The sequence below is a fragment of the Aspergillus stella-maris genome (assembly GCF_047715825.1).
Source record: "Aspergillus stella-maris strain CBS 113639 unplaced genomic scaffold BDV14scaffold_122, whole genome shotgun sequence".
Lineage (NCBI taxonomy): Eukaryota > Fungi > Ascomycota > Eurotiomycetes > Eurotiales > Aspergillaceae > Aspergillus > Aspergillus stella-maris.
The window spans coordinates 16,786-43,201 of record NW_027396916.1 but is presented as its reverse complement, the minus strand read 5'-3'; the positions used below and the strand labels follow the sequence as shown (position 1 = coordinate 43,201).

Genomic DNA, 26,416 nt, shown 5'->3' with positions numbered 1-26,416 from the left:
TATCTGCTATGTCCTTTATGCATTGTCATCTATTAGGTACTCAGTATCTCTGATAAGTCAAGGTGAGTGTTATGTGAAGGTGTTCCGCTGAGGTCGTTCCTTCCTATTCCGTACTTCGCAATGCTCTCCAGATAGGAGCTGTCTTACATAATCACCGCATGCCGCCAGGCAGTAACGCGAGATGCCATCAACGCAGCTGCAAGCTCAAGCTCAAGCTCAAGCTCACCACATCCCCTTTTCCTCTGTCGCTCTATTCCTCTGATTTGTCTGGCCGAATTGTCGAATTGAAACTTCCCCAGGTACTGAGATATTCGCCATGACATCCCTCTTCTTCTCGACTCCGCTCGACATCGATGTCGTCCTTGAGGATGGCGATGAGCGTCAGATGGTGGACGTCAAGCTGGACAAGGGCCATCGGGAGAAGGTGCCTCTCTATATGGACGGAGAGTCGGTCAAGGGTGCCGTAACTGTGAGGCCGAAGGATGGGAAGCGGCTGGAGCACACAGGCATCAAAGTGCAGTTCATCGGAACGATAGGTACGGAAAGCTAGCTAGCATCGCTCGGCCGTGCGCAAGTTGCACTGGACGCCTTGTGACCACATCCCAGTGCTAATTCAGTGCATTTGCGGCTACAGAGGTATTCTACGACAGAGGCAACCACCACGAATTCCTCTCCTTGGTTCAGGAGCTCGCAGCCCCCGGCGAACTGCAACACCCGCAAACCTTCCCATTTAACTTCAAGAATGTCGAGAAACAATACGAATCATATAATGGTATCAACGTGAAGCTACGGTACTTCGTCCGAGTCACAGTCTCCAGGCGCATGGCGGATGTGATCCGGGAGAAGGACCTATGGGTTTACTCTTATCGCATGCCACCGGAGACCAACAGCCCTATCAAAATGGATGTCGGTATCGAAGACTGTCTGCACATCGAATTCGAGTACTCAAAATCCAAGTACCACCTCAAGGACGTCATTGTGGGACGCATCTATTTCCTTCTTGTGCGGCTGAAGATCAAGCACATGGAGTTATCGATTATTCGACGAGAAACGACGGGGACCCGGCCGAACGAGTACAACGAGAGCGAAACATTGGTTCGATTTGAGGTTAGTAGTTCTCTTCGTACCTGTTTTAGGTTGTTCGCTGATTGGCTAACGGAGCATAGATCATGGATGGGTCACCTTCTAGAGGTAAGCTAATCGCAACGTTTCTCCTTGCGTACGCTTTGAGACATTGGACCTTGAGGTGTAGCTGCCCCAAGGTCCTTTGTATGGAGGGGGGGGGTAATCAAGGTGACTTTTGCTGACCTTGGGCAGGTGAAACCATTCCAATCCGTTTGTTCCTTGGTGGCTTTGATTTGACACCGACTTTCCGAGACGTCAACATGAAATTTTCGACACGTTATTATCTGAGTTTGGTGCTTATTGACGAAGGTACGTTGATATGTTTACACGCGCCCATTCTCCGCTTTGTTTTACCCTCGCATATCGCATTCTTGACGCATTATGCTTGCCCCGATTATGCGTCGATGCCTGAGTCTCTGTTTCACCGCCAATTTCCCTGCCCAAAGTCTGTGTCAATAACCGTCGGCAATTGATCACGGCTTCGGACCAGTCAACGTCACGCGGATTTCGGGCCGGGAGGTAACAGTCACCATTATCGGCGTCTCCCCGGCTGGAAACCCCCACGCTAAATCTCTCTCGCGTGGCTGGCTCCACAACCCCCAGTATCGTCCGTTTTATCTTACGCCGATACATACCGCTGTAATTTTTGTTCGAATCTCTCATACTGACTTTCTGTATAGATGCTCGCCGATACTTCAAGCAATCCGAGATCATCCTTCATCGTCTCGCGCCTGAGATCCCGCCCACTCCCGAGGTAGCCAGACAGCAGCAAATCCAGATGCAACAGGCGGCGGCACAAAAACAGCACCAGCTCCCACCAGGCTCTGCTACTCCTGGCCCTGGGAGAGAACATCCGCACAACGAACCTCAGCCACAAGCAGTTGAGGCTCCTCCGGCCTATGCTTAGATATACTACTGGATACCCGGCTAGCCCTAATGGTCGACTGTGGGTGCACAATAATACAGACCTATGCTAGGGCTCACTCTTCTACATAACTCCTTCTGATGATATTAGTTAGTATCGACATATACCCCCTTTCACTGAACACTATGTATATCTCTGTATATGTATGCTGCCTCTGTAATGATAGTCGCTACCTATCTCACCCTGCTTGTGATTGAAATAACTTCGCACTGCGTCCTCTTTGCTATTAATTGAAGGAGTGGGTTACAAAAACAGCATTGAACAATTCGGTGAAAAGGCAAGGAACTTCCAGGTCTATTGCTTGGATATTCATATTTTTGCTAGTAGAGCCTTTTACTATTTGTAGACTGTGCTGATCATTGCATATATAAGAGTCATTAGTAGATACATTTTTGATCTGGTTTTCCGAGAGAGAAAGCAGATACATAACTTGGAGAAAAGAAAAGAAGGAAAGGCCACCAAGTTTTAATGTCAGAAGGACGTTGCGCTATACGCTCCCAAAAGAAACGCAGAAACACGTGGAGATGTGGGAAGGCAAGCTTGAATTTAGGTAGCCGAGCCGGCGTCCTCATTTAAAGCCGATACCTTAGCTACCTGGATCAACCTGGTTGTAATGCTGTTCCAATCTTCCAATTTGCTCTCCGGGTTGGAGAATGAACATAACCAGCTCTCGAATGCCTCGCGGGATTCCTTGTCGTCTAGATTAATGTGTGCATCACTGTCAATGAGCTGAATGAGATGGCGAATAGGATCTAGCTCCTTGCACATCTCGGTAACTTTCGAGCATTGAGGGTATGCATCGGAGATCGAGGGTGATGGCTCAGCTTTGTAGTTGACATGGTAGAAAACTTTCACCTTTCGATCAAACGCCACGACCACGGGGCTTCCTTTGGCCTCATGGCTCCATCTGAAGTCCGGACCCCTTTCCTCGGCCTTTTGGAGTTCTTGGGCAGCGTATTCAATCGTTTTTCTCCATTCCTCTGGGCTCTTGTCTGATGCCGATCTGAGAATGATACGGAAGTCGCTGCACCCTTGTAGTCTCAAGGATAGCTCTTCGTACCCGCATGGTAGGAGACATTGCCATCGAGCACCTTGTACGTTGAAGCTTTCGAACCGAGGATCACCATTTTTTCTGAGGGTTCCTAGAATATAGCTCTCGAACGCGCTTAGGTAGATGTCTAGGGGAGCCCCGCTGGGCAATTCAAAGATTTTCTCCGGCCCAATTCCGTTTTGATACTCAAACCTGCTGTGATTTCTAACACTGTGTTCTGTTAGATGGATGTGGTTGCATGGAAAGATAATTCAGCACTTACACAAATGGCTCGTCCGATTTACTTTGGTAGGGTGATCGTTTCGCGGAGAAGCCTAAGTCGAAGCTCAGGGAATCCAGGATGATCATCCTATCAGGATCCAAGAGCCCTATAACAGGGTGCAGCGCATTCTGAGGACGTTCCCATATATTACCTGCGTCCGTGCAAACAAGCGAAGAAACCATCTCATGCCCCGTGCTCAAATCTCTCAGCACAAAAGAAGGGGCTGTCAAGTCACATTCTTGGTTGACGATAGCATAATCATCACTCAAGCGGAAGGTGTGATAATAGGCGTGTCTACAGGAGGCTGACACCCGAGACAACGTTATATAGGTCTGATAGTCAGAGTGCTTCATGATCTGCGTTAAGATCTCGTTTGGAAATATGCGCGATATAGCACCTGCTAGATGTTGGTCGGCCGTGGCGTCGAAGGATTGGAGCAGCATAATCGCTGAAGGGCCAGAAAACCAGGTGCTGGCTCCTGATTTGGTCGCGTCATCATATCTTCCTCCTTCGATGTCACTGTCATCGCTATCGCTATGCTCTTTGTGCTGGTCGTCTTGTGCTGCCATGGAGTTCACAAGTGAACTGGGTTTCTGGTCGAGCGAGCGAGGCCCATCCAGGTATCTCGAAGTAGAGTCACCGAAATACAGAAGATTCATAAAAGGGCTCTTGATGACCGAAATAGTTCCATCGCTCACTTTTGTGACGTGCAGCAATACAAAGTCCAATAAGGAGAAAACCATGGCATAGAAGGTAGTCTGTCCTTGACTCAGATCACTGTCGACTATGGTGGCAATGGCAACTTTCTCAGCTTCAACATTGTTGGTTCCCGGGGTAAGATAGACGAGGACGTTTCCAAGCCAAAGGGGTTTCTTTGAGGGGCAGAGCCAGAACAGTCGCCAGGCTGATGGCATTCATAAAGAAACCTCGGGAGTAGAGACTGTTGGCCATCTGGGTCTTTGGCGTCTGGAATCAAGTAGAACCCGTCCTCTTTGAAGCGTCCGTTAAGGTCTTGAGAAGCCTGAAGGGCTATTTCACCAGCGGCAATGGACAAGATAGCGAAAGCGAGTTCTCTGAAAACGAAAGATGTTGAGTCCCATTCCAGATAGGATCTGTCAATGACTGCGATACTTGTAGCAAATTTCAGAAACAGCTCTGGCCAAAAGGGCTTCTCTGGCAATATTTGCGGGCTCGAATGATCGCAAGACTTCCGGAACTTGTGTTTCCACATGAAAGGATTCGTATCGCGCCCTCACTTGGTCATCTGCTCCCTGGATGATGGATTCCGGGACAGCAACCAGGTCTAATGGCGTGCTTTCACTCAGCACTCTTCGTCGGCGGTCGATTTTCAAATATCTAGCCCATTCGGGATGATGCGGTAGCCTGTGAAGATTGAAGAATGCGGCTTGGTCAACCCCCAAAACTTCGCGATAAAGATCGATTGTGTAGGTCCAGTCAATGAATATATCATTGGCATAATCCTCTAACAAGACTAGAGTTGGAGGCTCCGTGAGATGGTGGTCAAGGCCGCGATAGCTTCTGGAGAGACGCTCAATGGGTGAAATGTCGGCTGAGGGCAAGCCAAACTTGGGCGAGACACAGAGAACATCGCTCTCGTATTGGAGACAGCGACTGCTGTATGTTGCTTTCAAGCTTTCAAGCCATGCTATTTGAAGAATCGTGAGCTTCTAAACGTCTTGTCCAAGAAAACCCAGTGGCCGGCCTACCTTGGTATTTGTCAGGATCTGCTGGGATGGTGGCCACAATAGCCTCTCCCAATCCCTCTGGGTAGCAGTCGAAGTGGTTGTAGTAGACAAAATATCTACCCTTGTAACGGACGAAAAGCAGGCCTCTAGTTCCCATGCTGACGGCTCTAGAGAAGAAGGCTGGTGAGAAGACAGGGCGGTTTAAAGAGGTCATATGTTTAACGACAATAAATTGAGGAATAGGGGATGGATAGGTGATAAGAAGAGAAGGGAGGATGAAGGGAGGAAGTTGGAAGTGTTGCCCTGTTGCTCTTGCTGCCTTGTGCAGGTGTGTTGTGTTGTTGGCAACACAGCCTTAGCCCACTAAATGTGCAGAACATTCACCATTATTCGCTCAGCTTCTTTCACTATGATCTATATTGTTTTGACATTCCTACCCAGACTAACGCAGATTCAATAGCATACGCTCTGGTGACTCAATCAAATCCTTCACTTTACTCGCCATCCTCGCCATCGTCGCTCCATCCACAACTCGATGGTCTGCACTCCAGCTGAAATTCACCACCTCGTCCTTTATGACCTGCCCAGTCTCATCGAAGACCGGTATTGTTCTCGCCCTTCCAATCCCCAGAATAGCAAGCTCACTGTCCACAAGAACCGGATTTAGATAGGTTCCTCCGATATTACCAACGTTCGAGACCGTTATAGTGCCTCCGCTAAGGTCCGCAGGAGTGAGCTTGCCCTCTTTGCCGAGCGCACTAAGACGCGAAATCTCCTCTGCAATGTTTAGAATCGAACGACTGCCGACGTCTTTGACGTTGGGCACAATGAGACCCGACGGAGTATCCATTGCAATGCCAATGTTGTGTCTTGACCGCATGAGCAGTTGTGGTTTATCACCGTTGCTCGTGTCGAGCTTTGCGTTGAGGATAGGATAGTCGTTCAGAGCGAGTGAGACTGCTTTCACTACAAATGACAGGAAAGTGATTTTTCTCGGGTCGTTCTTATCACTGGCGATTTTCCTTCTGAGAGTCGTGATGTTTTTGATGCTAAGTTCGTCTGCGTACCCAAGATGTGGGATTGCCAGTGACCGTGTCATGCTCTTGAACATTTGATTTCGAATGGGCGTCAGGTTGAACAAGGCGTCAGCTTGTGTTGATGATGATTGTGGTGCGGTGTCCTGTGAGTCCCGTGTCGCGACAAATCGATGGATGTCCTCCTTCAACACTCGCCCGTCTTTCCCGGATCCGTTCACATCTTCGATATTGACGTTCAAGGTCTTGAGTAAGCCCCGGACAGCCGGCGTAGCGAGTGTAGCATAGCGTGACTTTGGTCCATTGGCCTGAGTAGTAGTAGATAAGGGTACTTGCGGCTGGGACTGAGGTTGTGATGTCGGTTGTACTGGCGGGGAGGGTTCGGGTTTCATTTCGGGAAGGGGGTGAACTTCGGGGTATTTTGCATCGTCAACCTCTATGTCACAGAGCGCCTATGAGCACCGTAAGTCAGTTCAAGATATGAAAGATGAGGGATGTTTTGTTTCTTACCCTCCCCGTAGGCACAGTATCATCCGCCTGGAAATGCAACTTCTTGACAACCCCCTCGTATCTCGACGTAATCTACACATATTAGCCCATACCCAGTATAGACATAAGACACAAGGCCGACAAACATCATCAACCGCCTTATCAGACTGATATTGGCAAAGAGGCTTCCACTCTTCTATCCGCGCCCCCTCCTCAACGTACCACTGGATGATTTGTACTTCGGTGATACCTGCCAATTGAGAACACCAATTAGTATACTCTCAATGAAGAAGAGAATAACACATCAATGGCGAATTTAGAATAGCACACCCTCTCCAACATCCTTCAAAACCTGAGACCGACTTCCTTCAAGCGCCAACGCAGCATGGAAACTCCGCCGGGATGACCGAAGCGCATTATATATTGTAGATGGATGCAAGCTGGCTGTATTCAATGCTGAGCGGTTGTGCGTGGATGTCCAGGCTCTAGAGAGACCAGAGCTGCAGCGTAAAAAGCTCATTGTCAACGCTGTGGACTGATAGAGGAGAATAGGAGGGAGATGTATCTCTATGGGAGAGAGAGCAACAGTTCCTCCCCTTCCTTTATCTCCCCGCATTCTGCGCATCTAACCGCCGACGATAGCCGATGCATAGCGCTACGTCACGTGGGTCTCTCCGCATTTTGGTGCGATAGTAAAGTCACGTGATTTGGAGAGCATAAGGGTTGCTACAAATTGTTGTGAAGTTACTATAGAATTATGCTATTCCTGACAGGAAGATTGGAATGTTCTAAGCACATGCAGGGCAGATGGTACCTGACCGGCCCATAACATCATAAGATCCTCATGGAGCCACTCGGGTCTAGAATTCACCGTAGGTGAAAAGCCCCTGATGTAGGTAAACCCCGTGTGGGTATAGGCCGAAGTGGATACTGGAGGCAGGTGATTCCCGCTGTTGGTATTTCTCAGCCCTAGTTGACGCAACATGCCACTCGGTCGGTAGGTATTTACCTACATGTAGGTGATTTCCGATAGGTAGGTAGGTCCCAGTATAAGTAATGGGGGACGTCGTCATGGAGTCGCCCGTTTTGTTCGAGAAAACATCTTTCTGCTTTGCGCTTAACACACACCATGGATGTGTTCCTTGATATCCTCGACACATTTGTCTTCGACCGTTTTTACGCATGGGCCTTGCCAGCGTCGGCTTCGAATGTCGCAGGTGCTGAATTCAGGTCACAAAAACTCTATAATCAACATGTCGGTCGTTACGTACCACTGCAGCCATCTCAATATGTGGAGGCAAGCAGTTGGAAGCGAGATGACATTGCTCGACAACTGACGTCCTTATTCTTGGTTGCTTGGTATGCTCTTTATGCCGCAATTGTGAGGTTATGCTGACCTAGGGTTTGTTTCCCTTCTGTAGGGTGTTTGCACTCGCCATGTATCTCCTCGGCAGCCTGGTCGTCTATCATACGATGTTTGATAAGCGACTCCTGCGACACCCTCTGTACCTCAAGAACCAGATGCGCCTCGAAATCAAGCAAGGTGTGAGCGCAATTCCGGTGATAGCAATCCTTACCGCGCCCCTCTTTATGGCCGAAGTGCGTGGATACTCCAAGCTATACGATTTTGCGAGCGAGGCACCATTCCCTGCATACACTTGGTTGCAATATCCATTATTCGTGTGCTTCACGGACTTCGGAATTTATTGGATTCATCGATGGCTGCATATCCCTGTGGTATACCGCTGGCTGCACAAGCCTCACCATAAATGGGTCGTGCCGACGCCGTTTGCCAGTTATGCCTTCCACCCTGTCGACGGTTGGGCACAGAGTCTTCCGTACCACGTCTTTCCGTTCTTGTTTCCGTTGCAGAAAAGCGCCTACTTGGGCCTTTTCGTGTTTGTGACTTTGTGGACGGTCTTGATTCGTAAGTCACGCCCAGCTCCTCTGTTTAGTAGAGGTTATGTATTGATTGTGATCCTAACAACCAACAGATGACGCCAAATATATCTCACACTCTGTGGTTATCAACGGATCAGCATGCCACACTATGCACCATTTGTACTTCAACTATAACTATGGCCAGTACATTACCCTTTGGGATAGACTGGGAGGGACTTACCGAGAACCAAAAGAAGACGGCTTCCTGCAAAAGGAGAATATGCGAGCACAGAGTATGAAGAAGCAGGAATGAGAGTCGCAAGACGGATAGAAAAAAAACCCTTATACTGTACATAATAGCTTTCATCTCTTTTCCAGTCCATTGGGCGCCATCATATGACGATTACACCATTTAATAAACTCATTCAATTTCCCCAGGTCGTCCGTGGCGGAGCTGTCTGTGTCCAGATATGGAAGGCTTGTATGTTGGCTGGCAATGTCAAGCGTAACGGTCAACAGCAGCCAAAGTTCTTTGGCATGTTTGGGGTATCCTAGAAGAAGCTTTTGTTCGTTGCTTGAAGATGTCCAATCCCAAATTTGCTTCCAGTTATTGGCGGCACGTCTGATCTTTTCTAGCGGCACAGGCTGGAAGAAGTCGACTCTGGCCATGAATGCGAGAGAGTTCAGAGCTGTGATAAACTGTTTAGCTTTATTTTTGGATGCCAATCTGTTGCATGACGTACCATAGATCATGATTAACAAATGCTCCGCTGAGAGCGAGAGTCTGGATGGTCTCGGACCAGGATCCGGATTTTCAAGAAGTAAGCGGACTGCCTCCCTTACAGAGGGAAGCGGGAGCTCCGTGTCACATTCCGCGGCGATGCGGCTGAAGGTCGTTGCATCCTCTGCTTCCCATAGCTCTGTTTTCCAAGGAAATGAACAGTCGAGCTCGAAGATTGAAATTGTCGGACGGTTTTTGAAGCAAAGTGTCAGGAATCCATCCGCGAGAAATGCCCACGAAGCAAGACGTATGCAGACTTCTTCCGCAACTAGAGCTCTCCACGATACGTCGTCATTGACAATTGCTGTTGGAGGCGCAAACCGCTTCAGATGAAAGATTCCTAAGCAGCGCATCAACGATACTAGACTCGGGTGCCGTATGACTCGAATGCGGCGTCGAGTCTCAATCCTTTCTTGTCCAAACTGAAGCATTTCCATTATTAATGCGGCCTGAATGAGCTGAATCGTGGTACCATGGCTCTTGATATCAAGACTAGGCAGTGCGGAGTCTGTTGACAAGGTAGTGACTTTGCGGAATATATACTCCTCAGCCACATTGAGAAGTCTGGGTAGCTGAGCGGCCTCATCAAGCGAGTTGCTATACGCTGCGCCTGCCAGAAAAACCGAGAGCAGCAGTGGGTTGGAAATGTTTCCAGGATCAAATGTGGGAAAATGCACAACCGGAAGGTGCCAATGGAGAGAGTGGAAGTAGACCGAGACAAAGATAGCAATGTTGGTTACCGTGAAGAGTGATGCCAATTGCGTGGGGTCACGAAATGTGGGCGCCTTTTCTGTGCCATCAAGTTGCATTGACTTGGATGTCTCGACAAGTTCCATCACCAGTTCGTCCAGTTGCCCCGAAAGCTTGGTGGGACCGGGACCCGAAGAAAGAAAATCTGTACTTATGAGATCGTCCATGGAGAAAAGAGGTTGATTGAATGATCCCAAGCCTGAAAAGTCCCCAAACCACGTCGCCAACGAGTCAAGTGGTGTGAGTGCTTCTTCAAGGTGAGAATAAAGGGATTCTAGGTTTCTCCGATCAGAACATTCTGCCGTCGTGCCGATAGCAAGTCTATCCTTTTCTACAGAAGGATCGGTAAAATGTTGGAGGAATGAGAACTGCGAGTCGTTTTTGGTGGACCGAGGCTGCGATGGAATACCTGCTGATCCGGACGTTCTCGAAAGAACTTGCTGCGATTCGAACGTGCATTGCAGGTCTAGTGAGCGACAACGAGAGCAGGGAGAGCTTTTATCGCATGCCCGTTTTGTAGAGAAGCATTGATCGCAAGACTGTCTCTTTCTCCCTGGTTTCGCCGCCGGTGCAGGTTGTTGATTGTTCTTGATCGCGCATGCTTTACTGTGCCGTCTTGCGACCTCTCTTTTAAACAAAAGGTTAGACTTGGGTCCACAACATTAGGCAAACAGGATGGGCGCACGGTTTCAAGAATGATTTTCCGCAGATAGGGCACGCAGAAGCGGCTTGTCCAGTATCTACTGGATGTCAGTTGAAGAAGACGCAGGGCGAAACTGATGCACTGACGGGTCACCTCATGGCGCTGCAAGTGAGCTTTTCTCTGGTAGGTCTTGTCACACTGCGAGCACCGGAACATTGTTCCATACTTGGACTGGCCGAGAATGACATTGGCTGAAAGTATGCAGGAGTGGAGATGGGGAGATGTTTTGATGCCCCGAACATTGCATCCTGGAAATCATGTGATCAGCCGGTACTCAGTTAGTAATCCGCATGCAACAGCGCATTTTTAGCAATTGCGACTGAGATGATGGTCGAAAGTCAGTATATCAACTGAAATAATTTTGTTCTAGAAAGGATGCCGCTGCCAATTGAGTTCGAAGACAGTATTTGTTTGTCCGTTGCGGCCATGGTTTCTTCCTTGCGACAACTGCCCCTCCCCCACCATTAGCCAAAGAAAAGGGACTAGACGATCGCAATCCTTATGCACCGCTGACCCAATCGCGATCCGATCTAAATCAGACGTGAACTTCAGCTAGCTATTTGATAGCCCTTTATAGGCCCTATCTTATGGCGCTGAGTCCAGACTCGATCCCCTATTGGCGCCCCGCTCCATCGTGGGCTGCTTAGTGCAACAATAACCACGGATCTTTGGAGCCTGATTGTGCGCGTTCACGGCTGAGCTGCGTTTCAGACCTGAACTATTTAAATTCTAGCTCGCTGTCATAAGCTTTGCGGTTGTTTGACAACTTCAGATACGCATCAATCCATTGTGAAGAGTGCGATTTGCAGACAGCGCTATCACCATGCCGGCCGAACACTTGACGATCCGCAATCTCACCTCCACACCCATTGTGCTGAAGCGCATTGAGCGCTTCCGCGCCCCTGAGTCCAAACGCGATGTCGATATTGGCGCCCTGGCAAAGAACTTCACCAGGCTTGTAACAAACACAACTCGTGCTGATGCGCCTGTCGCATCAATTGACGACAATAGCCAGCCGTTTGCTCACAAAGATGTTGACATTCGTGTCGAGCCATTTAAAACGGTTCGTACTGAGCTGCGTTCCTATATCGACTCGGAGAAGGAGCGAATCCGCTGGATTTTCGAGTCCAAGGGCGAGCGACATCAAATTCAGACGCCCGTGCCAACGACCGAGACGGCCAGCATGAATCCATTGACCAAGGACGCAAAGTTGAGATTCACCGGAATCTACAATCCAGCTGCATCTCACCTTGCGGTTTTCTCGTCTGCGAATCTGAATGCGTGGATGCGCGAGCTGAAGGACGACACTTTACTCTCTTCCCTCTCTATTCCGGGAACACACAACGCCCCGACCTGCCATGTCGCACCACCCTCCGTCCGCTGCCAGGCTGTCAGCCCGCGCGAGCAGCTCAAAAACGGTGTCCGCTTCTTCGACATCCGTGTCCAGCTCAAGTTCCCCGAGGACAAGTCTAAGGACGAGCTGGTCCTCGTCCACAGCAACTTCCCCATCTCGCTAACAGGCGACAAATACTTCCGCGATCTCGAGCGCGAAGTCAACGACTTCCTGCAGCACAACCCCTCCGAAACACTCATCATGTCACTCAAGCGCGAAGGCCCAGGAACTCACACAGATGAGCAACTGAGCCGTATCATCCGTGACCACTACGCCCGTCCCGGAAGCAGATGGTACACTGACCCTAAGATACCAACCCTCGGCGAAGCCCGCGGTAAGATCGTCCTCGTCCGCCGCTTTAACATGCTAGAGGAGCTCAAGGACATCCACGGCGGCCGCGGTTGGGGTATCAACGCTGCGGGCTGGGCCGACAACTGCCAGAACGCAACCACTCCAAGCGGTCAAATCGTCATCCAGGACTTTTACGAGGTTCTCGAGACCCAGAACATCGACAAGAAGATCACCTACGTCGCGGAACACTGCAAGCGCGCTTCCGAGACATGCTACCCATTCGGTGTCCTCCCAGGACCAAAAGCGACAAGGGCACACCCTTTCTACGTGAACTTCCTAAGCGCAAGCAACTTCTTCAAACTAGGAACATGGCCTGAGAAAATCGCTGAGAAGCTGAACCCCGCTACAGTTGATCATCTTTGCCGACGGCACGGAGAGAAAGAGGGCGCCGACTGGTCCACTGGAATCTTAGTTACGGATTGGGTTGGTCTAGACGGGGACTGGGATCTTGTTAGGGCTATTGTGGGAATGAATGCGAAGCTTATGATGAGACAGAGGAGGCAGGATATTGAGCGGAAGGAGATCCCGAAGCTTGAGGGGAGTCATGAGCGGAAGGGCAGTCCAGAGCGCAAGTAGATACCAGATATAGTGATACCAGATGCAGCCGATGGGCTTCCTGTTACGAGGCCCAGATTGATTAAATGCTACCGTTTCAGCTATTTAATATATAGCTTCAGATGAGCGTGAGATGATGCAAAAGGAAGTAGATATTCGGGCTGAATAGAGAAAAATCCCTCTAAAAAACAATCATAATGTTTACAAACGATCTCAAAAATACAGGTCCTTATTATACAGGTAGAAATGCATCAATGCAGGGAAGTTCATTCCTTCTTCTCACCCTCGCCCTCGCCGCTGGGCCCCTTCTGCTCATCCTCCAGCACGCTTCTCCTGCTCTCAAGAGTAAGGTATAGACTCTTTCCAGCGCCCTCAAGGGTATTCGTGATGCTTGATCCCATGCTCTGCAGGGCCATAACGAGCTGAGAGCGCAGGCCATCCATACCGCCTTCGATGCTGCTGACCCATTTAGCCTGCTCGACACCGAACAGCTGGCTGTCCAAGCGCGCAGCAAGAACGTTCATTTTGGAGAGACCGTTCTGGACGGGGAACTCGTGCCAGTCTGGGTTGGCCCTTCGGGTGGGGGCAGGGTAGCCGAATGCCTTGGGAGACAGAACGATCATAGCGGCCTTCAAGTGTTCGGGGGACATGTGAGGGATGGAGAGAACGGCCATGGGGCCGACGAGCAGGGTTGAGAGCTCGTGCTTGCCCTTCATATTGCGCACAGCAGCCTGCGCGGCACGCGAGAGATCGTGCGTCAGTGTCGGGTCGTCCTTGGAACCGGCAAGGTTGATTTCGGCGGACGTCTGGGTGGCTGGGTCGACGGCGCTGGGGGTCTTGCCGGCTTCCAGTGTCGACTTGCTAGGGCGGAAGTATTCGACAATACGGAGGGCAACGTCGAAGATGCTGGTCTGGATGATCTGGATCTTAATGTGAGGAGCGAGCGCCGGGCTATTTCGGCCCTCGACGGCGATCTTGTCGTCGACCTTCTGCATGGCCTTGTTCAATTCTCGGCGGATAGCGGACCATTCGACTGATTGGAGGTTGTCATGTTGGAAGAAGACCATAAGCGGTGTCGTGCGAATGACGGAGGTGTATTGACGGAGAAGTTGCGAGCGTCGGTACTCGGGCCGGCGGTGCGATGGTGGTTGAGAGGGAGGAAATCTGGCAATCGGAGGAGGAGAAGAGGTCATTCGCTCATGAGAAGGAGCAGGTGTCGTGACTGTGCTGGCATGTCGAAGCGCGCCGGGGATCTCGAACTGGCAGAGCACCCTTTGACACCGAACGGGCTGGGGAACCCGGGCATTGGCGAGACGTAATCTAGGAGGCATTGTGACTGGTGAACTATCAGAGACTCGAAATGAGATTTCTGCTCGTGAATGAAGCGTCTCTTGTACACCAGACAGCAAGGGACGCTTGTTGTGAAGACAATGGCAGAATGTTGGCAGCGACGACGTGAAGATCGGATTAGCGAAAAATAATGCGGATGAATCTGTGGCCCAATGAGGACTAGCGCATGCGTATAGCGGTAGGATTCTGCCAGTCCCTTGCTCCCCTCGATGCCGAAAAGAGTAAGTATGTGTCACAGGGCGAGGTACAGGGATCTTATAAGACTGACCTGCTGCCGCTGTTCTCGCTGTTGGATCTTTGAGTAATTCATTATCAGACTTCTCAGATTTGTTTCCAGAACATCACAACCCAATGGCTTCCCCACATCGCCAAAAGCCGGAGAGCATCTCCATCAGTCCCCTCCTTAAGAAACTCGCGTACCCCGCGTCCGAGGTAGCCGTCGAGGCCTCAGAAATTGCTTCGGCTTTCGCATTGATCTTCGAAGACCGACTTTCAGATATTCAAACCGCAGCTCTTCTTACTCTTCTACACTCTACTCAATTGGATAAGGACCCAGAAGTAATCGCAAAATGTTCCGATCGCATGAGAGAGGCTGCTCGCCAAACCGACAAGGCTGCTTTGAAGCAGGCGATTCAATCCCGCGGAAAGAAGGAAGGAAACTACATGGGTGGTCTGGTGAGAATCAGTTCTGGAATACAATCTGTTTAAGCCATGCTAACGCTTATGTTTCCATTGCAGTGCGACATTGTCGGAACAGGTGGTGATTCGCATTCCACATTCAACATCTCCACGACCTCCTCGATCCTTGCCTCTCCTCTCCTCGTAATGGGAAAACATGGGAACCGCGCGCAAACATCATTTTCCGGGTCCGCCGATGTACTTCAGAACGTAGCGCCCAGCCCCCCGAACATCGCAGCCGTCACAGTCGAGAACCTCCCCCAGGTGTACGCCTCGTCAAACTACGCCTTCCTATTTGCCCCGAACTTTCACTATGGTATGATGTACGCCGACCATGTCCGCAAAAGTCTCGGCCTTCGTACAATCTTCAATCTCATGGGACCGCTTGCGAACCCTGTCGACTGGGCTATCGAGGCCCGCGTGGTTGGTGTCGCGTACAAGGGCCTCGGGCCGGTGTTCGTGGAGGCTTTGCGTCAGAACGGAGTCAAGAAAGGACTTGTCGTCTGTGGTGAGGAGGATCTGGATGAGATCAGTTGTGCGGGCAAGACAAACTGCTGGCAATTATCCGAGATCCCCAACCCCGATTTCGATGAATCGAAAGTGGACGAGGACGAGGACGATGAGCATGCTACTCCGCGAACGATCGCCAAGCTGGACGAATTCCAACTACAGCCATCCGACTTCGGCCTACAAAGCTACCCGCTAAGCGCAGTTTACGGAAGGAAGATGCCCAAGGACAATGCTGCGAAGCTCATGGAGATCTTACGAAATGAACTGGCCCGGGATGACCCGATCCTGACCTTTGTGCTCATGAATGTTGCTGCACTCCTGGTTACATCTGGAATTTGCGAAGCCGACACATCGAACATGGGTCCCGGGGATGATGGCAAGGTGATCACCGAACGTGGTCCTGGCGGTGGCCGCTGGAAGGAAGGTGTCCGAAGAGCACGCTGGGCAATTGAGAGCAAATCGGCGCTCAAATGCTTCGAGGAATTCATTGAAGTTTCGAACAAGCTTCAATAGAGCTTCCATCACACGGCTTCATGTATTACTTTCTCTCAAAATCTCATGATATATGATCCAGGGAAATACCAAGCTCGAGTTTTGTTCATCGAAAATCAGGAAAAGTCATTGGGTATATTAGTATCATATCGGATCAAATCAATGGTTTATTCCCAGGGAAGTCTCAAAGCTTCAAAAGACTATCTAGCCCCCACGGGCATCTCCTTGCAATGTCATCCATGTATTCGCGAGACGATGCTCCACGCTGAGATCCCAACTCCCAAAGCGCCTCAAAATGCACGTAAAAATCGTAATCGAACGGTGTCGCGGCCAAGCCAGATTTCAAGCTTCAATAGTCGGTGTCTACCGCGCCTCGAACTGGACCATACTACAGACGGATAAACAAATATCAGTATCTCAGCCAACACATGCAACCTATTTCATAGAAGACGCAGGTAAGACTCACCGCTTCGTCCGCTCCTTATAGAGCACACGGTGTCCGCACTCCTTGCAGCGTATCTGGTCTCCTCGCTTCAGCGAGACGCGGGCGTTGCATTCACCGCAGAGGTAGGCGACGACGGGGCCGTCAAGGGAGCCGGCGCCCATGTTGTCGTTGCTGAAGGTGTTGCCGCCGAGGGAGGGGACTTGGTAGGCTTCGCGGGACATTTTGATGGAGGTTTCGGGCCTTCGAATGTGGTAGTGACCGGGTTAAGTTTAGATCTTGCGTTCAGGAGGTCGAGAACGTAACGGCTTTGTTTGCGCGAGGAGGTGAGGCTGGATAATGACTGGCGTTGATTTCTTTCTTTGCGGGATGAAGATGGATCTTTTTTCGGATTAGTCATTCTAACTCTGGAGTCAGAGTCATGTGACTCTGCAGTCTGCTTATGTGATCACGGAGGTCAAGAACAGCGCGAGTCCGAGATATGACGTAATACTGCGATACGCGATACGGTCTTCCTTCTTACGATGAACCGCCTCTAGATCGACAGGAACTTAAGAGCTAGACTCCCCATATATTAATTGCTAATATTATTTTTCCTTTTACATCAAAACCATGCTACTAATTGCTCGATTAAATTTATTCTACAGACGCCTACTTACCCTCCGACCTCATACTGCGCTAAGAACACCTGCAGCGCCATCTCCACACTCCTTGCCGCATACTCCAAGTCTCAAAACGCCAATTGCGCTCCCAATTGCTAGAACGAGAGCTATACACACCGGGCCAAAAGTACAGCAACCGAAGATGTCCAACGAATCAAAGGTCGACCTAGCAAAGTTCCTCGACGCTTCTGTGCCAGGCGGCGTATACAACCTGTGGTTCCAGCATGTCGCAAAGGACCAGGACCTCACGCTTCCCACTTTCGAAGTAGCCAAGCCATGGTTTACCAAGGATGCGGCCTTTGACCTGGAATGCTCGTAAGTTTACGTCGTCGATTCATAACAAGACAAGGCAAGGCAATCGGGCTAACATGACCATAACAGAACCCAATTCAAACCCATCCTCGCGGCGATTCACCAGTCACGCCCAGAACTCAAGACGGAGGAAGAAGTCCAAGCTCAGGCCAAGCAGATTCTAGACCTGGTCAAGCCTGTCTCGGCGCTCGATTGGCTTGGCTTGATTATTCTTCTCGACCAGCTCCCTCGCAACTGCTATCGCGGCCCGGAGTCGGCGCTTGTCTTTACGTACTTTGACCCCATCTCTCGCGTCATTGCCAGCCAGGCTCTTAAGCAGAATGCCGACCATGACTTGGATGTGCGATATCATCTTGCGCTGCGTCTCTGGTTCTACCTTCCTTTCATGCACTCTGAAGACTTGAGCCATCAGGAGCTGGTGCTTGCCAAACATGGTGAGATGGAGCAAGATGTTCGAAACCTCTGTGATAAGCAGCCAACGTCCGGCTTTGGGGACAAGGAGCAGAGGGCCCGCGAGGTATTTGCGAATAACAGAAAGGCTCTTGATGCGTATCTGAAGCAGAATGCCAAGTTCCAGAAGGAGCACCACGACATCATCGCCCAGTTCGGCCGGTACCCGTATCGCAACGTGACACTAGGAAGAGAGACAACTCCAGAAGAAGAGAAATGGCTCAAAGAGACGGATATCACATTTGGTTCGGGCTAAGCCATTCGACTGCTCCCCGTCATGCCGGCCATGCACATATACACCCAGACTATAAAAATACATATAGACGGCAATAGAACCAATAAACCTAAACTAGCTTGTAGAGCTGCGCAAATGGATCATCTCCCGCCTCCTCATGCCTCGAATACTCAATCACCTCCGTAATCTCTTTCGCAACACCCTCTCCATAAACAGCCCCCATCCAGGCAAGAATCACATCAATCCCCGCACTCACCCCAGAACTCGTCCACACATTCCCATCAACCACCCAACGAGCCTTCGCAACCCAACTGACACTACTCCCTTTCTTCCCATCTTCACCAACCCAGCTCTTAGCCTCATGAAAGACAGCCTTGTTGGTCGTTGCTTTTCGCCCGTCGAGCACACCAGCAAGGGAGGCAAGCCTACTCCCCGTGCAAACAGTGATGAGGTACTTGAGACTAGGATAAATAGTCTCAATAAACTTGATCGCCTCTTTGATCTCCACGGAGTCAGCAAGCCTCGTTCCGTGGCCCCCAGGAACAAGAAGGACATCGAGCTCTGGTGCATTGGCGAAGGTATGTGTCGGCATGACAGACTGCCCCAGACGGTGCGGGAGCTGCGGTGGACGTGTGCTGACAGGATCCAGAGAGTGAGATAGGATTGAGAGGGTTAGAGGGTGGTCGTTCGAGAGGACATTGAGACAGTCGATTGGGCCGAAGGCGTCGAGGGACTGGAAGCCTGGGAAGAGGAGGAGGCCTATGCGGAGGGGCTCGGTGTTTGAGGACATTTTGGAAAGTTATGTTTGTAATTTTGATAGGTAATTGATGCTTTGGGGATGGGGATTGAGATTGCGGAAGTTGAAGTGGTGATGAGGGGTGGTTTATATTTAGCTACCTTACTCCTTGTACTCCATGTACTCCGTGTACTCCGTGTTGACGGGAAGGATCCATGCAGCCTTACATCTGAGTCATTCGCCGACAGGTCTACGAATGAGTCACTTTACGCCCTTTCGGGATTTGATATCAAGATTAGTCCAATCAAGGGTTTTCATTTTTAGCTTTGAGGAAAATATAATTGTCGCCGTGTATTACTAGTTGTACATATGTTCCTAATCTCTAACTACAGACGCTGGATTGATATGTCGGACTGATCCAAGCCTGTACAATGTGCAAGCAAAGACAAGATAGACAATCAGAAAATATTATACAGTCGTGTAGAAATGAAAGGGCTCTTAGCTCCATGATTGAAACAAATCACAGCATGAATGCGACGAGAAGGCCAACAGCACCAAGACCGGCGTTGAACTGCAGGAGACCGGCACCGTTACCGGGCTCGTACTGGCTTGCAGTGGGAGAAGGCGAGGGGGTCGACGAAGTGGACGGGAGAGTCACAATGACACTCGAGCTAGGGATGTGCGTTGAGCCGATGGTGGTGCTTGGATGTTGGGTAGGCTTCGCGATGGTCACAGTTTCGTGCTCCTCCGCGCTCTCAGTAGTGGTGGGAGCAGGGACATCGGTAGCTTTGACGGTCGTAGTAGTGGCAGCAGCACCAGGACCGTAACCCGGGAGGTAGCTGGGCTCGTAGGATGCAGTACCAGTGTAGTTGGGGCAAGCCGGGTTGTCGTACTTGGGAGGCGCACGGCCACCGCCGCAGTCGGGGATGTCACAGATCTCGCCGGTACCAGGGACGTACCAGATCATGGAGGCTTCGTGCCACTGGTTGGTGGTGGCAGAGGAGATACAGCCGCCAATGTCGGTTTTGGCGTGCGCAGTTCCAAGGAGGGAAACGGATGCGGCAAGGAGGGATAGAAAAGTGGGCTTCATCTTGTCGGTTTGTTTGGGTTGGTTAAGGCTAAGATGTCCGGTGGATCAAGTATAACGATTGACTGAGTTGGATTAATGCGATATGGGATAAAGAGTGACGAGTTGCTTGATTGAACGAAAGACCGGTCCGGACAAGAAACGAAGGACAGACAGATGAAGATGGAGAGAAAGCTCTGGCACAAAGAAGGGAAACCACGGAGGAGGCGTTCTTTCCCAGTTTATACCCACCGTTCTTGTATGGGCCAGGCCCGGCCACTGGAGGATGCTATGGAGCCCGCAGAGAACCCTAGTATAGGCAGCCAAGTCTTAGCGCCATTTTGCCTGGATCGAGGCTGAATTCGCCACTCCAGAACCAATCGCTTCTGTTGCACCCTAAAAACACCGTCGCTTCGAGTCAGGCACTCTCCAGTCCCTTAATATAAGGGGTTTCTACACGTCCAACCGGATGGTTCGAGGCTGAATTACAATGATACTTCTCCAATGGCCACAGAACAGAAGGATGGCTAATAAAAGATAGTTTGATTTCACTCTATGTCTATGCTCCATGCAACCTATGCCACCCATGCAGAATGAAACGTGGTACAAACGGGTATATATCGTAAAGCGTAACAGCGAACATCCATCTACCAACCACCACCGATCTTTCCCGCTAGCTCCACGACCCTGGTGGTATCGTTCGGGGCTGTCGGCTTACCAACATCGCTCTCCACTTCGCGATACGTCGTGTAAGCTAACTTGGAAAGGGGAATGTCGGTCATTGCGGCCCATTGCTGCAGGGTTTGGTGGACCCTCTCCTCACTCTCCACGACGGAGGATGTGGAAGAAACTTCCGTTGCGTCCTCCATATCTGAATCAGCCGAATAATATGCCTCGTCAACACGGGCAAGCCATGAGCGCTGCTCATGTGGTGTCGGCTTTGAGCCCTCGGACGCTTCCGACGCGCCATTCTGTACGCTGACTTCTCGAGCGTCTTCAATCCGTATCTGACCGCCGCCATTGGTACACCCGCCGGGACATGCCATAACCTCAACGTAAGCATAGTCCATGCTAGACCCGGCACCAGCGCCGTTTCGAGACATAGGCTGCCGCCGACCCGCAGCCGGACCGGTGGCTGTTCTGGCACCTGGAAGCCTAGATTGACGGGCTGGTTTGAGCTTTCGCACTAGATTTTGAATGTTCCTGAAGCCATAGTACCGGGCAGCTTTCAGAATTGTTTCACCGCCAGGTGATACCAAGTCGTATTCTACAACATCGGCGTTGCGGCCGCGATGAGTGAAAATTTCACTTCCTGGGTTACGAGCTTGGAAGGACAGGAGCACATTATAGAGGTACCCTCCTGAGGTCCCGGCAGAAATTGTCTGTTTCGATGGGGATTGGCTGGAAGAGAGGAAGGAGTCCAGAGTCGGGTCTGGGAATGATGGACGGAGGGACGACGGAAGAGACTTGGTAGGTAATGCTGACAGGGAGATTCCTCGAGATGAGGCGAGGCTGAGAAGTTCGCGCGATGTGACAACACAGTCAACGTCACGAACAGGCGTGTTTGGCTCGTTCGATGAAGCCTTATTCCAGGCGGCATCGGTAAGTTCTTCTCGACTGGCCTCGAGCTTCTTATCGAAGCAGGGCATGATCGCCAGATGCCAAATTCGAGAAGCAGGTACGCCGAGTCTCTTGCTGATAGCCGTCTTCAGAAGAGTGCCGGCCAGAGCCTGGGGTGATTTCAACCGAGACAGGTGCGGAAGGATGAATGGATGTGTCTTTTCAGCATAACAGATCCAGCCTGGGCATGCCGATGAGAGGATAGGTCGTTTGGGGGTCGTCAAGCCGTCACCACTTGTACTCGAGGTCAACGACTCGTTGACTTCATCAACTGTCAGAGCCAGCACGGCTTCTCGCAGAGTGTTGGTGTCGACAACCCAAGTGAAGCCACTGCCATGCTTGCCACCAGCCCTTAATCCGTGCGGACCACTGAGGAACTGGTTGATTATATGGTTCGCCTCCTTCTCCGAAATTCCGTATGTGGCTGCCAGACTCGCGCGCACTTGCGGGCTAACGCTAGCGACAAATATCCGCCCAACATCTGTTGTCTGGTCGGTGCTATCCAAGACCGTCCCATTCTCGCTGCTAGCTAGTCGAATCTCGGGGTGCGCATCGAGTGTGTTGAGGACTTCAGCGTGCGATTGGAGCGAGATCAACACCGCCTCGGCGGACGTCACGCAGCCGGAGCATGCGAGGCAATCGGTAAGAGAGATTTGCGCGGGAGGCAGGTTTTCGGGTTGTATTTTGTCTTCGGTCGTAACTTCGTAGGCGTCCTATCGACAGACCAGTTAACAGCTGAGTCATGAATAACGAAGGTCGCCACCTTACCTCTGGGTTTGACGGCTTTTGCGGAAGTGACTCGACGGGCTTTATGCAGGCGACTCCAGGGGAAATGAAATCATTCAGGTCATCTGCGGAGAGGATTGCGCTCATTGTGGCGGCTGGGGGAGACCCCTCTCGACGGTAGTGACGCTGGGAGTATGCAGGTGCGGGGACGGCAGAATTGTGCGCTGCAGACGTTTCACGAGCCAAATGACAAGACTTGTTTCAAGAAGCTATAGCAGGGATGTATGATCAGGAGAGAAAGAAGAAGTGTGATCGAATAGATAGTTATGGAAAGAAGAATATAATGCTTTGTCATCTGCGTGGCAATGGGCCTGCTGCCAGAGTTCCGCGGGGACGAATGACTGCGATAAGAATCGAAGATCAATTTGAAATCCCGGCATCGGCGTGGGGTCATCACGTGTTTGTTTACCATAAGCGTCTATGCAGGCAATTCCATTCGCTCTCTACCTGGCCATGGGCATTTGCTGTTTCCACGGTGGCTCCGACAATATCATCGACTGGGTATCATTTCGGTGGTGAAGGAAGTTGGACTAAGGTAAAAATAAGTTGATCTATCGGAATGCAGTCCCAGCACCTAACCCTGTCAGCCTTGACATAAGGCTGTCTGCCTACCTCAAGCCGCATCGATCTTAATTGAATCAACAACTCAGCCACTTTGCAGAGCTATATATTACTCTCAAGCCCACTTTCAAGAGTAGACAGTCTCAAGTAACAAGCAATTATGTCGAAACAAACGATACTCAATTTTGGTGTTGTCTCTGGAGGCTCAAACAATCAACGGGAGACTCTAGCGGCAACAGCAAAAGAGACAATCAAGCTGACACCAAATGTTCTCAAATTGAGACCGGATGCTCCTCCAACCGGATACATTTGTCTGCCATCTCGATATACTCCACTGAGCTCGAAGTACTTCCCGAGCCTCAGAACTCGTGTACAAGTTGTCGATGGTGACACCTACGATGTTGCCATTAACCTTACCAAGACGCGGACAGCCAACAATGGAGACACAAAGCCTGTCTGTGTACTGAACATGGCAAATGCATATGTTGCGGGCGGAGGTTGGTTGAGAGGAGCCATGGCCCAAGAAGAAGCTCTCTGTTATCGAAGCACCCTTTACAAGACTCTTAGGAGACAGTATTATCCTCTGGAGATGCGCGAGGCCATCTATTCACCGACCGTTGTCATCTTCCGCGAGAGTTACAAGAACCATCATCGGATCATGGACTTTCGGGAACCACATGAATTCCCCGTCGTCAGCGTCGTCAGCGTGGCGGCAATCAGAGACCCGGAGGTGAACAATCGTACCTCTCCGCCAACATACGTGGACATAGACGATCGGCTATGCATGCAAGAGAAGATGCGGTTTACCCTTCGCGTTGCTGTGCACAACGGGCACCGGAGCGTGGTCCTGGGAGCTCTGGGATGTGGTGCTTTCAGGAATCCGAATGAAGAGGTAGCCAATTGCTGGGCTGAGGTCCTACAAGAGCAAGAGTTTCGAGGATGGTTCAACAATATTGTATTCGCTGTCATGAGGGATCAGGCCCAGGGAGCCAGCAACTTCTCGGTGTTTCACACGATACTAGATGAGCTCCGGGTCTGATCGTCAAGCCAACCACGGTCACACTCGGATGGAAGTGCAATGAGTGCAGATAAAGACAGCATTACTTCTTGAGGCGCGTTGATCGTCTCCTTGTGGTCGAAACCTTCTTGTCTTCGCCCTCGTCTTCAGCTTCTGTTTTGACAGCTTGCTTCACCTGCTTTTTCGGAGCGGCCTTCTTCGTGCTGGTCGTTTCTTTCTTAGTTGTTGTCTTCTTCCGCTTAACTTCGCGTTCGTCACTACTGCCATCCTCTTCCTTGACATCACCGGCAACTGGCCCGGTCTTTTTCTGCACACTTGGTACCACGGCGCTGGTTCGACCGCCCACTGTGAGGAAGGTGATAGCGTCCCCATTCGGTAGGGTAGAAGATTTATTCTTCTTCCCCTTGCTCCATCGATGCTTGAACAGCCAGTGCTCGGGGAACTTCTCTGAGTCCGCCAATACCTCTGTGGATGTGGAGCAGACATAGTGAAGGGCTTCGTGAAGTGCCTTAACTTGGTCACCTGTGAGCGTGTTGCTGTATTGTTCGGGATGTATTTCAGCGTGGTATAGAATCTCATCACTGCAGCCATTGTCAGTTCAATATCCAGGTATCGAGCAAAAGAATAAACCCACCCCATCCAATTCCCGATCCCACTGATGTTCGCCTGGTCCAGAAGAAGCGCCTTAACAGGAACTTTCTTACTCCTTAACTTCTCCCCCAACCACTCCTCCGTAACCTCCTCTTTATCAACAACAGGGTCCGGCCCATTTTCCTTAAGCGGCGTATACTTCCGAATCTCATCGCCTGGACAATCAACCAGCCGAATCCTGGCCAGCCTCCGGAAATCAACAAACGCCGCCTCCGTCTTCGGATCTCCATCAGTCTCTAAGATAAACTTCCAGTACTTCGGCGGCCACATCTTATCCTCCGGCTTGTCCGTGCGGTAGTAGTACGTGTCTGCATCGCGAATCTTCAGCCAACCCGCCATGCCGAAGTGCATTACTGCATGTGGCGGCGAGGACATAGTAATCCAGAAATATTTCCCCTGCTGCCCGGCACCCACTACTTTCTTGCCCTCCATAGCTTTTTGAAATTCGGCTGCGCTTGTGCCGACTTTGCCATAGATAATGTCATCGTGTTGCGTGGAGACCTTGGTTAGGGTCTTGCCGACGAGATGTTGTCGGATGAAGTGGACGATGCGGTGAATTTCTGCTAGCTCGGGCATTTCTCTTAGTATATGTAGGATGGCACGTTATGGGGTCGGTATGATGGATTTGAGCTGTCAGTGATAGGTTTGAGGTGGTTGTTGTCAGCTACATTGAACACGAGCCTGGAGCCCTGGACGCGTTGCTGGGTCACGAAGTCACGTGGTCTTGAGATAGCTGATAAGCCGGTGGCTCGATGACATCGGATGCTTCATTGAATATCTTCGTTTTTGCAGATTACCAGTGTGCACGGCTCATTAACCTTGGTGAATTCTTATGAACAATTCTCTCGCATATTCTGCCTTTCCTTCCATAACTGCCGTTGCAGCGCCCTAGCCAGTACTAAACAAACCATCACTTTCGAGTCTCGAGCTTACCCGCAATCTGGCTTGGTTCTGGAATACACCGGCTAAAGCGGAGCAGCAAGCGAGCGCTGCAGAGGGAAAGAAGATGGCCCGAGCATCTTCTACACCGGCTCCGACATTGAGTCCGCAGTTCTGCTTCAATGAGCGGGTCCTCCGAGGTATGCCGCAGCCCTACAACCACGACATATATCCCAAGCAGAACACCCAACAGACTGACCAATCCGCCTTCCCAAACAGACTTCCTCAGCCTCTCGAGATCAACAATCGACGACTCAATAACCCAAAACCTCAATGCCCTCCTCACCCCCGCAAAAGAAGGCTTTGACCCGTCCTCCACCGCAGCGCGCCAAACCGACTCTAAAGCAGGCCGAACAATAGACCCCGCTGCATGCCAGGGCTTCAAAGATAAAGTGCTCTTCCCATCATGGCAGACGCGATCGGATGTACTCAATTACTGCGCGGGCGTGGCTACGAGTCCCGATCCGGAAGATCCGGATCTTATACTAAGGCAGACGGAATCTGCGAGGGATCGGGAGCGGGTTGTTGATGAGCGGTTGGATCCGTATTCTGCGCGGTTCTTTCCGAGGGAGGCGAGAACGGAGTCGTTGGCGAACCTGGTGAGGAATCAGAGGATGGTTGAGGAGATTATACGCTCGCGAACTTGGGGGCTTGTTTCAGAGCGGTGTGGTGGTGGTTCTCGGGGGTGGGAGGAAGCTCTGAATCAGTGGCGGGAGAGTGGTCAGCGGTGAGCTGGTCTCTGAATTGTCTGAACATCTCGACTCTGTATATCTAATGTATATAAAAAACAGCGCATGTTAAAACTCTCCTGGTGGATTTTCAGTCATTTCCCAGCCTATTGGCGCTTTTTACTTTCGTCTAGCAACAGACTTTCTCAAGTGATGCATGTGAAGCTTGAACGC

The 26,416-nt window shown here is 50.8% G+C and overlaps 17 protein-coding genes across 17 annotated transcripts; 7 read left to right on the top strand and 10 right to left on the bottom strand.

Annotated features, from left to right (window-relative positions):
• The first annotated feature begins 214 nt into the window (after positions 1 to 214).
• BDV14DRAFT_185696 (vacuolar protein sorting-associated protein 26) lies at positions 215 to 2,332 on the top strand. The gene is made up of 5 exons (XM_073770706.1): positions 215 to 536; positions 635 to 1,107; positions 1,167 to 1,191; positions 1,318 to 1,434; positions 1,806 to 2,332. The coding sequence occupies exons 1-5, from the start codon at positions 317 to 319 to the stop codon at positions 2,030 to 2,032; spliced, it is 1,062 nt and encodes a 353-aa protein (XP_073621913.1). The 5' UTR covers positions 215 to 316; the 3' UTR covers positions 2,033 to 2,332.
• A 264-nt stretch (positions 2,333 to 2,596) lies between these two features.
• BDV14DRAFT_206158 (uncharacterized protein) lies at positions 2,597 to 4,277 on the bottom strand (the record flags this gene model as incomplete). Its single annotated transcript, XM_073774861.1, has 2 exons — positions 2,597 to 3,311; positions 3,364 to 4,277. The coding sequence occupies 2 exons, from the start codon at positions 4,275 to 4,277 to the stop codon at positions 2,597 to 2,599; spliced, it is 1,629 nt and encodes a 542-aa protein (XP_073621912.1).
• Positions 4,278 to 4,478: 201 nt separating this feature from the next.
• Positions 4,479 to 5,226, bottom strand: BDV14DRAFT_206157 (uncharacterized protein; the record flags this gene model as incomplete). Its single annotated transcript, XM_073774860.1, has 2 exons — positions 4,479 to 5,029; positions 5,091 to 5,226. 2 exons carry the CDS (start codon positions 5,224 to 5,226, stop codon positions 4,479 to 4,481), a joined length of 687 nt encoding a protein of 228 aa, XP_073621911.1.
• A 285-nt stretch (positions 5,227 to 5,511) lies between these two features.
• BDV14DRAFT_194193 (putative 2-oxo acid dehydrogenases acyltransferase) lies at positions 5,512 to 7,112 on the bottom strand (the record flags this gene model as incomplete). The annotated part of the gene is made up of 4 exons (XM_073771893.1): positions 5,512 to 6,555; positions 6,614 to 6,685; positions 6,739 to 6,842; positions 6,923 to 7,112. 4 exons carry the CDS (start codon positions 7,110 to 7,112, stop codon positions 5,512 to 5,514), a joined length of 1,410 nt encoding a protein of 469 aa, XP_073621910.1.
• A 243-nt stretch (positions 7,113 to 7,355) lies between these two features.
• On the top strand, positions 7,356 to 8,811 carry BDV14DRAFT_22845 (sterol desaturase family protein). Its single transcript, XM_073776335.1, has 3 exons — positions 7,356 to 7,951; positions 8,014 to 8,519; positions 8,587 to 8,811. The coding sequence occupies exons 1-3, from the start codon at positions 7,722 to 7,724 to the stop codon at positions 8,784 to 8,786; spliced, it is 936 nt and encodes a 311-aa protein (XP_073621909.1). The 5' UTR covers positions 7,356 to 7,721; the 3' UTR covers positions 8,787 to 8,811.
• On the bottom strand, positions 8,714 to 11,024 carry BDV14DRAFT_22826 (uncharacterized protein). Its single transcript, XM_073776333.1, has 4 exons — positions 10,794 to 11,024; positions 10,690 to 10,744; positions 9,217 to 10,631; positions 8,714 to 9,162 (listed from the first exon to the last, which is right to left on the bottom strand). Exons 1-4 carry the CDS (start codon positions 10,861 to 10,863, stop codon positions 8,837 to 8,839), a joined length of 1,866 nt encoding a protein of 621 aa, XP_073621908.1. The 5' UTR covers positions 10,864 to 11,024; the 3' UTR covers positions 8,714 to 8,836.
• Position 11,025: 1 nt separating this feature from the next.
• BDV14DRAFT_22839 (phosphatidylinositol-specific phospholipase C) lies at positions 11,026 to 13,150 on the top strand. The gene has a single exon (XM_073776334.1). The coding sequence runs from the start codon at positions 11,531 to 11,533 to the stop codon at positions 13,025 to 13,027; it is 1,497 nt and encodes a 498-aa protein (XP_073621907.1). The 5' UTR covers positions 11,026 to 11,530; the 3' UTR covers positions 13,028 to 13,150.
• On the bottom strand, positions 13,150 to 14,461 carry BDV14DRAFT_22824 (mitochondrial 54S ribosomal protein uL10m). Its single transcript, XM_073776332.1, has one exon. It carries the CDS (start codon positions 14,335 to 14,337, stop codon positions 13,273 to 13,275), a length of 1,065 nt encoding a protein of 354 aa, XP_073621906.1. The 5' UTR covers positions 14,338 to 14,461; the 3' UTR covers positions 13,150 to 13,272.
• Positions 14,462 to 14,707: 246 nt separating this feature from the next.
• On the top strand, positions 14,708 to 16,057 carry BDV14DRAFT_206151 (anthranilate phosphoribosyltransferase; the record flags this gene model as incomplete). The annotated part of the gene is made up of 2 exons (XM_073774859.1): positions 14,708 to 15,031; positions 15,095 to 16,057. The coding sequence occupies 2 exons, from the start codon at positions 14,708 to 14,710 to the stop codon at positions 16,055 to 16,057; spliced, it is 1,287 nt and encodes a 428-aa protein (XP_073621905.1).
• A 342-nt stretch (positions 16,058 to 16,399) lies between these two features.
• Positions 16,400 to 16,702, bottom strand: BDV14DRAFT_206150 (Rpo12/RPC10 RNA polymerase subunit family protein; the record flags this gene model as incomplete). The annotated part of the gene is made up of 2 exons (XM_073774858.1): positions 16,400 to 16,424; positions 16,503 to 16,702. The coding sequence occupies 2 exons, from the start codon at positions 16,700 to 16,702 to the stop codon at positions 16,400 to 16,402; spliced, it is 225 nt and encodes a 74-aa protein (XP_073621904.1).
• Positions 16,703 to 17,090: 388 nt separating this feature from the next.
• BDV14DRAFT_194186 (DUF924 family protein) lies at positions 17,091 to 18,158 on the top strand (the record flags this gene model as incomplete). Its single annotated transcript, XM_073771892.1, has 2 exons — positions 17,091 to 17,455; positions 17,522 to 18,158. The coding sequence occupies 2 exons, from the start codon at positions 17,091 to 17,093 to the stop codon at positions 18,156 to 18,158; spliced, it is 1,002 nt and encodes a 333-aa protein (XP_073621903.1).
• A 44-nt stretch (positions 18,159 to 18,202) lies between these two features.
• Positions 18,203 to 19,064, bottom strand: BDV14DRAFT_22810 (DJ-1/PfpI family protein). Its single transcript, XM_073776331.1, has one exon. It carries the CDS (start codon positions 18,925 to 18,927, stop codon positions 18,247 to 18,249), a length of 681 nt encoding a protein of 226 aa, XP_073621902.1. The 5' UTR covers positions 18,928 to 19,064; the 3' UTR covers positions 18,203 to 18,246.
• Positions 19,065 to 19,171: 107 nt separating this feature from the next.
• BDV14DRAFT_185673 (putative cell surface protein) lies at positions 19,172 to 20,150 on the bottom strand. Its single transcript, XM_073770705.1, has one exon. The coding sequence runs from the start codon at positions 19,961 to 19,963 to the stop codon at positions 19,394 to 19,396; it is 570 nt and encodes a 189-aa protein (XP_073621901.1). The 5' UTR covers positions 19,964 to 20,150; the 3' UTR covers positions 19,172 to 19,393.
• An 81-nt stretch (positions 20,151 to 20,231) lies between these two features.
• Positions 20,232 to 22,775, bottom strand: nar1 (iron-sulfur cluster assembly protein NAR1). The gene is made up of 2 exons (XM_073776329.1): positions 22,328 to 22,775; positions 20,232 to 22,272 (listed from the first exon to the last, which is right to left on the bottom strand). The coding sequence occupies exons 1-2, from the start codon at positions 22,430 to 22,432 to the stop codon at positions 20,587 to 20,589; spliced, it is 1,791 nt and encodes a 596-aa protein (XP_073621900.1). The 5' UTR covers positions 22,433 to 22,775; the 3' UTR covers positions 20,232 to 20,586.
• Position 22,776: 1 nt separating this feature from the next.
• On the top strand, positions 22,777 to 24,020 carry BDV14DRAFT_22792 (uncharacterized protein). The gene is made up of 2 exons (XM_073776330.1): positions 22,777 to 22,880; positions 22,933 to 24,020. Exon 2 carries the CDS (start codon positions 23,067 to 23,069, stop codon positions 23,943 to 23,945), a length of 879 nt encoding a protein of 292 aa, XP_073621899.1. The 5' UTR covers positions 22,777 to 22,880; positions 22,933 to 23,066; the 3' UTR covers positions 23,946 to 24,020.
• Positions 23,976 to 25,347, bottom strand: BDV14DRAFT_22758 (putative formamidopyrimidine-DNA glycosylase). Its single transcript, XM_073776328.1, has 2 exons — positions 24,559 to 25,347; positions 23,976 to 24,505 (listed from the first exon to the last, which is right to left on the bottom strand). Exons 1-2 carry the CDS (start codon positions 25,149 to 25,151, stop codon positions 24,007 to 24,009), a joined length of 1,092 nt encoding a protein of 363 aa, XP_073621898.1. The 5' UTR covers positions 25,152 to 25,347; the 3' UTR covers positions 23,976 to 24,006.
• A 234-nt stretch (positions 25,348 to 25,581) lies between these two features.
• On the top strand, positions 25,582 to 26,245 carry BDV14DRAFT_206143 (MIX23 family protein; the record flags this gene model as incomplete). Its single annotated transcript, XM_073774857.1, has 2 exons — positions 25,582 to 25,654; positions 25,734 to 26,245. The coding sequence occupies 2 exons, from the start codon at positions 25,582 to 25,584 to the stop codon at positions 26,243 to 26,245; spliced, it is 585 nt and encodes a 194-aa protein (XP_073621897.1).
• Positions 26,246 to 26,416: the final 171 nt, after the last annotated feature.